The 13463-nt window shown below is 35.7% G+C and overlaps 1 protein-coding gene across 1 annotated transcript; it reads left to right on the top strand.

Moving 5' to 3' along the window:
• The first annotated feature begins 5698 nt into the window (after positions 1-5698).
• On the top strand, positions 5699-11068 carry LOC114182646 (Leucine-rich repeat protein kinase family protein). The gene is made up of 7 exons (XM_028069555.2): positions 5699-7861; positions 7970-8103; positions 8414-8657; positions 8923-9134; positions 9232-9257; positions 9671-9782; positions 10249-11068. The coding sequence occupies exons 1-7, from the start codon at positions 6523-6525 to the stop codon at positions 10462-10464; spliced, it is 2283 nt and encodes a 760-aa protein (XP_027925356.1). The 5' UTR covers positions 5699-6522; the 3' UTR covers positions 10465-11068.
• Positions 11069-13463: the final 2395 nt, after the last annotated feature.

Genomic DNA, 13463 nt, shown 5'->3' with positions numbered 1-13463 from the left:
CATAATTACTGACAATGGGAAGCAATTCACTGATGCTGGACTTAAAGACTTCTACATGGGATTGAACATCAAGCATGTAACTAGCTCAGTGGAACACCCACAAGGCAACGATCAAGCAGAAGCAGCCAACAAAGTTATCTTGCAAGAGTTAAAGAAGAGGCTGGACCAAGCAAAGGGACTGTGGCCGGAGCAATTGCTAGAAGTACTTTGGGCATACCGCTGCACGCCACAATCTGCCACCAAGGAAACTCCTTACAGCCTCACATATGGAATAGATGCCATGATACCAGTGGAAATAGGCGAGCCATCTCTTCGTCGGCAGAATTATGAAGAAGCCACCAATGCCCAGTGCCTAGCAAATAATCTAGACCTCCTACCGGAACATAGAGAGCATGCTAAAATTCAAGAAGCAGCTGCTAAGGTAAGAATGTCGCGAAGATATAACTCTAAGGTAAAACCCAAAACATTCCACCCAGGAGACTTAGTGTGGCGGATGAACAGTAACGCAAGGAAGGTAGAGGGGAAATTCTCAGCAAATTGGGAATGCCCGTTTAGAGTCACCACAAATGAAGGTAAAGGAGCATACAGGCTACAGCATCTATGTGGGACACCAGTTCCCAGGACGTGGAATGTAACACACTTGAAATTTTACTACAGCTAACAATGTAATCAAGGGTACTCTTTCCTATTCCGGTCTTTTTTCCTAAGGAGGGTTTTGGCCGGAAAGGTTTTAATGAGGCCCAATATCAATGAAAAAGATTAAGTTATATCTATTTCCAATTGGTTAATAATTCCAGCAACAACTAAATCCCTGTTGATAATACTAATCAACTAAGGTCGACACAAGATCTTGAGGGAGAGAACACTCCACCCTCAAAAAGTCCCTGTTGACAACCTTAGTCAACCAAGGTCGACATGTCTTCAAAAAGACATTCATCTACTTGCTGAAAGTCCCTGTTGGAAACCATAAGCCAGCTAAGGTCGACTATATAACATGTAATATACAAGCCGAGTTAATCTTAATAACACGAAAGCAGAAACACGATCTCAAGCATAGAAACATTACACGCAAGTGAAACAATAAAAGATTGCCTAAGGGCACATCAAAATATTACAACCTTTATAATATCGGGGTATATAGCAACAAAAAAGGGAAAGGTAGAGTTTCTCAAAAAGTATTACAACTATTTGAGCATCACAAATGACGTATATAACCAATGCGACCCCAAAACAAAATACCCATGCCAAAAGTCAGCCATCAATCCCTATCACCCGCACCATCTGCATTTCCATCCCTCGACCTTTCAGTGTCCTCGGCAGTAGGAGTATGCGGGGTATCTTCGGCCTGATCCGAGATAACAGGAATATCCTCAATTCGCACCAATGCTTTCTGATATACATCTTTCCCCACATCAAAATGATCATCATCCGCGGGAATGTAAAAAAGGAGAGCTGCTTGACGCAAGGCCTTCCTGAAGCCAAGCTCATGCTCTTCCACGACACCCTCCCGCAACTCCCAAACTTCCTTGTCTAACTCTGCATGAGCAGTCTTCATCTCGTCAATGGAGCGTTTCAAGGCCGATGCTTCTTCAGAACTTTTCTTCAACTTCTCCTCAGCTTCAAGACAGCAATTGCGCCAAGACTTCCTGTCACCAATAGCCTGTTGGAGCTGCTTCTGGAAATCACCCACCTCCCCCGCCAAATTGTCTTTCTCCGTATTAGCCACTCGAAGTTGCTTTTTTAGCGAAGCAATTTGGGCTTCAAGATCTTCTGTCTGGCCCACTTTAATCAGCTCGTGGCCCATATGTCTCCCTATGACTAAAGCCCGAGACTGAAACTCTGCGAAGGCTTTCATGAGGGATGGCAGTGGCGACTCTGTAATCAAATTAGCCTCCTCCTGGGATATAGTAATACTCATCCCATCATATATTTGCATTTCAGCCCCCATCAAACGTTGGTAAGAGGCATCCCCGGACACGCGGCTGTGCTTTGGGGAGGGAGGGCGCGACGAACTTGCATCCTTTTGAGCAGTCTTTCTCTTATTTTTCTCTGCTGCAGGAGGAGGCCGAGGACTACCAACACCTAAAGCACATTTAGGTTGGGCGGTAGAGCTTGTCCCTGGAGCATTGTCTCCACCCTTCTTCCGCTCATTCAGTTTTTCGCGAAGTAAGTGAAAACGACTTTTCTGACCCGCACCAACACCCTCATGCGATGCCATCAAAGTTGGTGCAAACAAAAACAAAGTAAGACAAGTTAACACATAGTGTGTGTATGGAAAATTCGCACATACCCAGCATGTCCCCGCGAGGACGAGGCGAACTCAGTATAGCCACAATACGCTTAGTAGGAAGCCGCCGAGGAAGTGAATCAAGCAAATTAAGAACCTCGCAGTCCTCGGCTGACATCATAGTCCGGGGCCACTCATCATAATGCAGGGGATTACGCGTCCAATAAAAGGGAAATTTGGGAGTGTCACCATCAAAGAAGTAAGAGCGACCAACAGGGTTAATTACAACCCTAAAGAAAGTGTTCTTGTAATTTTTGAAGGAGGACGAATATGGGGCGAGTAAACCTATCCTAGGTTGTCCAAACAGCGATAACCACCTCACAGGTTCCTTAGGCCTAGTGCTATAGTGGTGCAAGAACACGGCTGGAGATGGTTTCAAACCTAAAATCCGACACAAAAACCTAAAAGCTTGTAAAGCAGCCCACGCATTAGGATGTAACTGCGACGGAGCCACATTTAAAATTCTCAACACCCCAACAGTGAACTCGTCGAACGGTAATCGGACATGCAAATTTGTAAACAACACAACATACATATAAAAAAACTCATCTGAGTAACCTTCTCGCCCATGGCAAGCATTATCTACACGACCAACTCGGTCTAAGGACACGACTTCGTCAGGACTATCCTCATCTAAAATCGCATATGCCTCGGCAAATCTGCGAATAGAGGAAGACCATTTGTACTTCGAAAAATACTCACGCACAATGCTATCAACCCACTCATACCCAGACCGCAGAGGAATGTTCGATAAGCTCTCCTCGTCAGAGGAGGTGCCATTGCTAGAGGGTTGGGCCGAGGACGTCCCTACCCTATCTGAGTGAATCCTAGAGGCCGACTTATCAGACAATGAGGACGAGGACATACCTGCCAAGCTTCACAAACAAACGAGACGTCTCAAGCCGTAAAAGAGATCAACGAGGGTGCCAAAAACGTAATTACCCTATTTATAGTAGAGTAATGAGCACAGTGCAGCGTGCGTAACATTCGTTCGATCAAAATGATCCAACGACCAGCAGACAGCGCCTGTCGCAATTCCCGAGGCAACATTACATCATGACAAGGCCCAGGCCCATTAAAATAACGCGGCCTTTTCCACTCCCCAAAGCGCATTGGTACGAGAAACCACTGGCATACGCATACAAAAATATTTCTCCGCTACCACTTAAGCTCTTATAGCCGAAGTAGCCTCTGCTCAAATCATAATAGTGTGAAGAGTTCTCGACATATTAGTCTCAACTCTTGGGGGACTAGTGTACATATTGGGAGGAAGGGATACTTCTAAGTGGGCATCTTGAAGTCTTGAAGTGACGAATATGCCCCAGCATGCGAAGTATACCAATATAAGGTCCGGATATACTTCGGCGCAGGAGATTCTATAACACACGAATAATGAAGGAGCCGTAATAACCTCGGCATTTAGGGGAGAAGACACCTCTACCAAGTGAACTACGGTAAGTACTGGAGAAATTAGGAATGATAAGCTATTAAGAGTAATTAAACGCAATTAGTGAAACTTAAACCTACCAGGCAGCGGAAACCCTAGGCCCATAGGGTTTGGCCCATTAAAGTAGTATAAAAGGAACTGTTCACGAGGTAAAGAGGTCATGCTATTTTTTACTATAGTAGTCATTTATTGCTCTGACACTGACTTGAGCGTCGGAGTGACTTTGCAGGCCCCCCGCCAGTAGAATCCTTCATCGGAAGAAGACACTCAGGCACTTAGGAGAAGACACTCAGGCACTTGGGAGAAGACACTCAGGCACTTGGGAGAAGACACTCAGGCTCTTGGAAGAAGACACTCAGGTTCTAATAGGTGGACGCGTGCATTCAGTTAGTCATTGGTCCTAATTGACTTGTGTCCCTCAAGTACATTAGTGTTCAGCAGGAACAGTATATAACGTTAAATTTTAAAAATTCAAATATACTTAATTCTATCTTTTCTTTTTCTAATGTGTTGAATTTTATTTCATTTTTATAAAATATTTTTTATTTTATTCACTAAGTTCATTTAAATAAATTTTATTAAACTAAACAAATAATTATGTTATATTATTTTTATTACAAGAAAAAAGAGCTTAAATTGCACTATTTCAATAAGTTTTGTTTCAAAAAATTGTGTTTATTAATATATTTACAGAAACCTCGGACTACGACTATTCTTTAAAAAGGACTGTACTTTTGGTCATTTAAAAAAGTTTTAAAATGATTGATGTTTTAACCTTCTATTTAAATATTAATCTTTTTTCTAATAGGTTTTTAAATTAATTATTTTTAACTTTTTGTTCAATTAATCCATGTGTGAGAAAATCAAGACTATTTTAATATATTATTTTACAAAAGTAATATATTTATATTGCATATTGCATATTTATATATTTTTTTCCCACTTGAATAAGAGAAGAAAGTTTGAAAGCTAAAACTCGCAAATATTTCAAGATTTTCTTATTTATTTGGCACATATCAAACAGCTAAAATATCCATTAACAGAAGTTCTTTCCTCTTATTCCTTTCCCTTCCACCCTATTTGTTAGTACCAAATAGGGTGTAGACTATTTTGATTTTCTATTTTTATTTATTACTATTATTAGTATTTGCATATTTTTCTGATTTTTTTTCCAATCTTTCCTTCTTATTTCTACTTTCTAACAGTACTGAAATTTTAAAAATTAGAAAAAAATATATAGGGAAACATAACTTTTATATTATTAATTTTTTTGGACGTTTAATTTTTAAATAAACATTTCTGTACGTAAAATGAATGTTTCCTCCACTCCGAATTCTAGTTTCTTGTAATTCAAACTAACCACTGTTTCCAGTTTTCAACAATTGTTAATTTGTCTTTAAATAAATTATATTAATATTTTTAGTGCCAACACAATATAAAGACAATATATTTATTCAAAAATGGAAATATTAAAAAAATTGTATATTTATTATTATTATTATTATTATTATTATTTTAATTTATATAAATACACCATAGTCGCCCGATATTAAATTGCATGCAAACTATTGGGATTTTACGAGAGAGCTTCATAGTTAAAAAATGCATTAATTGTTTCTCTTCTAAAACATCAACTTCTATAAATTGATATATTTTTAATTAATAAAAATAATAAATATTTAAAAGGATAAAGCTTATCTCTCTTGATTTAATATGAAAATATTCGTATTTATGCATTTCAAAGTGTTATCTAAGTACTTCAATTTTAAATATAATAAATAAAAATTTTAAAATAACAATCCAAGATATTAATTAATTTAACTATTTTCTTAAAGAATATGACATGAATTAATGAAGATATGTCATAAATAAGCCATGGATGTAGTAATTAATTAACGTCATAACGTGATTTGAAAATTAGGAGAGAGAATATATATATATATATATATATATATATTAATGGATAGAGATTCGTTACTGCATTATCTTTTTGAAGCTATGACCCCCTGCTCTGCTTTCTCCTCTGTCCTTGAACTTCTCTCCAATAGTTACCGACCCCATTAATGGCAGCAACGCCACTTCAAACACAAAAATAAATGCCTTTCTCAGTCACCAGAGTACCACATTTTCAACTACCTCACTTGTCCCATTTCAACACACGTTCACCATTCATTGAAGCCTCAATTTGTGCCCTTCCATTGTTACACTTACCAAGGTCTTGTTTCCCCTGTTCTGCTCTGTTACCCTCTGCATTCAACCACCTACCAATAAATGGCTGCTTCTTTCTTTCTCCCAACAGCTGCAGGTGTAGGTGCTCCATGGTGTAAAGTTGAAGTTTTTACTAACCCAAGTCCGTGAACAATGCCCAAGTTTCCTCTTTTTCCATGTTGGTTCTCTTCAATTGTAAAGTTAGAGTTGTTGATGCTGTGATTGAAACCGTTGATAAAAAGGGTGTATGAATGTGATTTCGGTCACTCTGTGTGAAAGTTTTTGGAGTCTCTTGGGGCTATAATTGTGATTGTATTGGTTGTGTTTGTCTGTAATATCTTCAAATTTCTGCGATAACGTTATAGTTTTTAGGGTCTCTGGCATTGCAATTGTGGTCGCATCGGTTGTGTTTGTCATAATTTCTTTCAATTTCAAGAATTGTGGCGAAACTGTGACCGCAAGTGCAATTAGAATCTTCGCTGTTCAACAGAAACTTCTTCAGGGTGGTCTGCCTTTGACATCTTTGAGGTTTGAAGGATCTGTTTTTGAGTCTTTGGGTATTCTTCAAATCTGATGCGTTATGTTCCAAGGTGGTAGAATGAGACATTTTTGTTACCTTTATCTTGTGGTTCTTTCATGGTTCTTTTTCATCCCAAACACTCATGAATTACAAGCTGTTCAGACACAAGCATTGTTGCAGTTAAGAGTTCATCTAGAGTATCCCTCCTCTTTGCAAATTTGGGAATATTACCAGGGGGACCTTTGTTCGCTCTCTCCATCTGCCAACCTGAGCATTAAATGTGAAGATGATGAGGTAACTGAGCTTAAAATTACGGGTGCAAAATCTTTGAAGCCACCACGGTTCAATGGATATGCAGTTCCTAATCAGACTCTATCCATGAATTTCTCCATTGATTCCTTTTTCATCACTTTGACAGAGTTGACCAGCTTAAGGGTTCTTAGCTTGGTGTCCTTGGGGATTTGGGGGCCACTTCCTGATAAGATTCACAGTTTCACTTTGCTTCAAGTTTTGGACCTGAGTTCCAATTTCTTATTTGGTGTCATTCCACCAAAAATATCCAAAATGGTAACGCTTCACACACTGACCCTTGATGACAATTATTTTAACACCACTATGCCCGATTCGTTTGATTCTCTGTCCAATCTGAATATCTTGAGTGTGAAGAGCAATGGCCTAAAGGGTTCATTCCCCTCCTCACTGGGAAAAATTAAGACACTTGAAGTTATTTCCTTGTCCCACAATGAGTTGTCTGGTGACTTGCCTGGTCTCAGTTCTCTCACTGGCCTACATGTTCTGGACTTAAGAGAAAACCATTTAGAATCTGAACTACCATTGTTGCCAAAATCTGTGGTCACTGTACTGCTTAGCAATAACTCATTTTCAGGAGAGATACCTAAGCAGTTTCAAGAACTGGATCAGCTTCAACATCTTGATCTTTCTTCAAATTTTCTCAGTAAGACACCACCATCTGCCTTGTTTTCTCTGCCACAGATAAGTTATTTGAATCTGGCAGGCAATGTGCTAAGTGGGACCCTCCCAGAAAAACTTAACTGTGGCAGCAAACTTGGGTTTGTGGACATTTCTCGTAACAAGTTAAGTGGTGGACTTCCTTCTTGCTTGGCGAATACATCTGACAGTAGAGTTGTTAGATATGCTGGAAACTGTTTATCTGTTGAATCTCAGAACCAGCACAGAGGGTCTTACTGTAAAGAATCTACCTCTGGATGGAAAAGCTTCAAGACATGGGAAGTAGCTGTAGTAATGGCCCTCATTGTTGTACTTGTTCTTGTGCTTTTGGTGTCTAGCATCTTCTTATGGAAAAAGTACCATTCCAGAAAGACAATTGGGCAAGATAACTCTTCAATAGCAGTTCCGTCGGAGATTCTTGCAAATGCCAGTAAGTGTATAGGTTTCTTTGGCCGTAGTGATGTGTTGCTAACTCTTAATTTTAAATGAATGCTGCTTTCCAACATAGTAATAATATCATGATTTTTGTTGTTTTCAGGATTTATTTCTCAAACAGTGAAGCTAGGGACACAAACTGTTCCAACCTGTCGGCAATTTTCTATAGAGGAATTGAAGGAAGCCACGAAAAACTTTGACTTGTCAGCTTATATTGGTCAAGGCTCCATAGGGAAGGTACACTTCAACCACTTAAAAGTGTTACTGAAATATTGTATAGCTTATTCTTTTGGTTTTAAGGAAGAATATACGTGAGGTATGTTCTACAGTTCTACCAAGTCATCTTAAGGAGACACAAATTTCTTGAGTTTTCAGGAAGGTTGCAATTTCTGAAATCCTAGTCAAGATTACACTATTTGTATTGTTTCTTGGCCTTTACACCTTGTTAATGATTTAAAATGTATATGTGTAAACCTAAAAACACTTTGTGATACTTATTTTTTATGCTCACTGTAAATGCATCTTTAAGTCTTCTGCCATGTTACAGATGTACAAAGGTAAACTGGAGAATGGATCCTATGTTGCAATACGGTCTTTGGCTCTGTCAAAGAAATGCTCAATTCAAACTCTCAGAGCTAAATTGGATTTACTCTCAAAACTTCATCATCCAAATTTGGTTAGCCTTTTGGGTCATTGTATTGATGGTGGAGGACAAGATGATTCCAATTCCCACAAACTTCATCTTGTATATGAGTATGTGCCAAATGGGAATTATCATGCCCATCTCTCAGGTTAGCATGGAAAATTTATAGCATCCATACTATTGAGTCAAGTTTCACCAATTATTTGTATGGCTTCATTAATATCTGTAGTACTGACCAATATTCTATCGAGACTTGGACAATTTAACTATTTCTTATGTGATGATTGTATTCATAACTTTTTCATTTTTCTTACTATAATCAGTATATTATAACTTGGCAAAGTTGTTTTTGACATCATATCTTTGTGCTTGAAGGCTTCAATTCACTGATCTTCCTTCATTCAAACATGCAGAATTTTCTGTAGGGAAGGCACTTAAATGGTCTGATAGATTAGCAATTTTAATTGGAGTTGCAAAAGCAGTGCATTTCTTACATACTGGTGTTATACCTGGCTGCTTTAGTAACTTACTGAAGACAAAAAATGTGTTGCTTGATGAATACCGCATTCCAAAACTAAGTGACTATGGTATGTCCATCATCATAGAAGAACTTGAAAAGTTTGAGGTATGTTCATGGGAATCCAATGTTGCATTTTTACCGTTGTTTGATATAATTATGATTGATCCTCAAATGACTGTGTTGCTTTTTTTGTGTTGTACAGGCAAAGGGTGAGAAATCAAAGCCATGGTATGATACCAAAACTCACTTTAGTTAACATAAACAACAAAACATGATTAGTTGTTCAAATAAGCTTATGTTAGGTATCACTTTAAATTTTGACATCTGAGCTAACATCCAAAGTTCATTAATGAAAAATTTATTTATATATTATCATGAAAACCATGATTAGTTTTCACTCAAAACATGAATTCTTTACATATTAGGATATTGGGTTTGCTTCTTTGAAGCCACTTCACTCTTTAATGCAACTACTTCTCCAAAGTTTTTGTGTAGTAATCACTTTTGATATTTTCTTGCCCTTGGATTGTGAAGGGTATGAAAGATGGAATACCCAAAGTTTGATGTTCTTTGTTATGCATAAATGTATTTATGGTATGAAAGATGGAATGACAAAGAAATTGTTCTTTTATCTATTGTAGCCTAAGGACAAAAGCAGATGATGATGTTTATAATTTTGGATTTATCTTGTTCGAATCACTTGTTGGGCCCATAGCCTGCGACAAAGGTGAAACATTTTTCCTAAATGAAAAGGTTAGTACTTTTTTAAACATTTTCCTTTTGCTTCTTGATGAATATAACTACTACTTCAATCAATGTAATCATATTTAGGTACTGATTATTTTTTTCTTAATTAACATATGTTTGTTATTCTTTACATATCACAATTGAAAAACAAAAAAATTCTTGTCGTTTAACCTTTTAGTCAAATTTCAAAATTGAAAAATAATTCCTGTAATGGCATATATCTAGACATGTCACATGCGGTCTTAAAATAATTCATGAAAACACATGACATGTCAAGATGCATGAAGTAAGTAATGATGGAGACCATTTGAACAAAAAAAGGTTAAACTTAGCAGAAACAAATAAAAATAAAAACTGAAACAACAAAATTTTCCTTGATGGGGTAAATTGATATTTAAACCTTTTACTCATTATTATAAAAAGGTTAATATTTTAATGCAAGAGCTTATGTGATAATTGGTGTGAATGACAGGCATCGTTTGGGAGTCAAGATGGTAGAAGAAAGATTGTGGATCCTATAGTGTTGACCACTTGCTGTCAAGAGTCTTTATCAATTGCAATATCAATAACAACCAAATGCATTTCTCCAGAATCTTCATTTCGTCCCTCTTTTGAGGATGTCTTATGGAACTTACAGTATGCAGCTCAAGTCCAAGCCACAGCAGATGCAGACCACAAATCAGATTAATTCTACATCACATCATTTATTCAGGTCAAAGTGTGTGGTGCAGGAGACTCAACAAGAGCTTCTACTCCTTCATTCTTGTCGAGTTCAGATTTTTTACTGGGTTTTTCTAGCGTTGTCTTCTGCTGAACTTTAACAATACACTAATGTAGATATTTTAAAAATCTTTTCAATATATTTTAAAATATCAAAATTTGTGTTCATTAGTGTATTTTGAAAACACAGCAGAGGAACAATATAGAAAAATCTAACCCAGTAGACAATCAAAATTCTTAGTTCTCCAACAATGTTGATGAAGAAATCAATGATCTATAACTAAAAAGACCATGCAAATATAAAGGTATAATTGTAAACATGCTCACCCCATTCCTTTTTTGTGTTTCTTCTAGAGTTTTTATAGGACTTAGTTAGAATTCACAAACCTTTTTAAAAGAGGGGATTAGCCCTATGAAGCAAATCACGAACTTGACTAATGTTGATAGGATGAATGTTCTTAGAAGATATTTGGTGTAAATTGTATTTTGTTATCATGGATTATGGAAGGTCAAATTCAAAGTGTTACAAGGTGAAATATTTCTAATGGATATAGTAGTGCTTGTTGTGTGAATTTGTAAATTTAGTTCCGTATTGTAGAGAAAATATTATTTGGATCAATGTGACTTCAAGATATTAGTGTGAATATTGTTCATTTTAAAATTTAAATTTTCATTAAGTATTATCTTTAATAGATATCTTAAAAGATTAAGGAAAAATATTGACTTCAATTACTCAATAATATAATTTTATTTGATGTATTGAAACATCTACAAATTAGAGAGAGAAAAAATTGTTTGAAATTTTTTATACGATTAAATTACTATAAAAAAATGGTGATATTAAAATACACGATTTGTAATGTAAAAAGTGATGAGGACAAAAGAATAAAATATTTTTCCTATATTCCATTGAGTTTAATTTTTATTTTGGTTTGATCCCTCTCGTGTGTTTAGTAAAGACTTTGGATCTTTTGACTTTTTGGAGCATAGAGTTTGTTCGTTATAATTATATTTCATTTTGGATTTAAGTGACTTTACATCATAATTTTCTTACTCACTTTTTTACCTAGTTCAGAATGGTTATTTTGAAATGTATTTTTTATATTCTTAAGAGTCCATTCCAACATAAGTGAAAGTTGAAAAGAGAAATTGTGGGTGCACCGAGAAACATTCTTCCATATTTGGTTTTTGTTCTTTTTTCTTTCAATTTTAATTTTATTTTCTTTAGTTTTTTAGACTCCCAGTTCATCAGCGATGTTCCACCAGTTTATATTTCATCTTATTTTTATTCATTTTTTCTTTATCTCCTCCTTTCTATAGATAATTTGAGATAATTCATATTTTGAATTTACAATCAAAAATACAAAATTTATATTTTAAAATTATTTAAAATTAATTTTATATTTAAAATTGTATAATTTAAAATATATTTTTTATTTTATGTTCTGAAGGTAGGTAAAAACTTAGAAAATGATATTTTAAAATAGATAATGGTTTAAAAATAGTAAGACTCTATTATTTTAATATTAAAAGGTTTTAGTATAAATAATTTTGTTATGAACGAGTTTTACTATTTTAAAACACACCAGTCCTCTAGAAATCACTTTTCTAGAGTTCTCTGACTTCTCCTTAATAATTTCTCCTCTCTGCTTGTCTAATTGAAGAATCCAGACTGTAGGATTGATCTTTAAAACGAGATCTTCAATTTGGACCAACTAGTTTCTCCATTCGCGTAAGTTGAGTTTCAACCCTTTTCTTGATCTATTTTTGTTTTTTTGTTGCATGTAAACCTTCTTCCACTTGCACGTGTCTTTTTAATCATAAGTATGAGTCTTTACTAATTAGTGATCATAACGATATGTTTTGATAATTCTTGTGTTGTTCCTAAGTATTGATAGAGCATCTTGTGGAGCTAAAGGTGTTTGGGTGTCTTAGAGCTTGTTGAGTAGTTTCAACAGGTAAAGGAAGCTAGTCTTGAATCTGTGTTGTGTGAGTTTTATCAATTTCTTGTTTGCTTGTTGTTGCTTTAATGCATTTTGGCATGAAATTTGATTGTTATGATGAATCAGGTGTAGGGTGTATGTTTGATGTAATTTAGTATGTTTTGGATGATTGATTCATGCTTGAGTGATTTTGCAAAGGCTTTGGCGTTGAGCGCCTGAATAGTGTCGTTGAGCACTAGTTTCACTATTAGTTCTCTTTTCATTTCTTAATTAGTTTTGTTGATTGGTATATTCGTGTTCATGGCTTTAATAGTCAATATAATTGACGTGTAAGTATTGTTTTAGAATGGTCGATAAATTTATGGATAAATATGCATGTGAATAATGATGTATAAAATTGTGATGATGATGAGCTTGTTAATGAATATGAGCATTGTATGTGTCTGACATAATTTCAGTGATCTCATAGAAAGATTCTATGGTGGTGATTATTTAGTGTATGCATTGATGTATGAATTCAGTAAAAGGGTATCATGAACACTAATAACCATTCACGCCCATGCAAAGTAGAATGTGTTTTTGTGGTGAGAGTCACATGAAGTCCTAGTCACTAGACTTATTTTGTTCTAGGCAGGAAGGGGATTAACCTTATGAGTAATAGGGTGATAACCCCTTTGTCTATAGCTTTGTAGAGCATATAGACTACAAGTGCACACCTGTAGTGAATTCCGATGTCAAGGGCATGTATCTGAATAAATGAGTTTAGAGTCATCTGTTTTATGTTCATATACATTCCTTGTATTATATCAATATTTAGTTTGTATATATATATATATATATATATATATATATATAGTATATGATTTATTGGTTTTAGGTTAACTCTTTTTTATATTAGCTTACCCTTTTGTGTGCTTTGTGTTCTTGTGTTTGTCTGTCTGTTTCTTTTTCTATGATCACCTTATAGGTGTGAGGAGATGAAGATGCAAGTTTAGAGACACCTATAAAGGATTATGAGCCATCA

Source organism: Vigna unguiculata, chromosome 4 (assembly GCF_037176805.1).
Source record: "Vigna unguiculata cultivar grain cowpea cultivar isolate G323 ecotype 2 chromosome 4, ASM3717680v1, whole genome shotgun sequence".
Lineage (NCBI taxonomy): Eukaryota > Viridiplantae > Streptophyta > Magnoliopsida > Fabales > Fabaceae > Vigna > Vigna unguiculata.
This window is presented reverse-complemented; position numbering and strand designations above follow the sequence as displayed.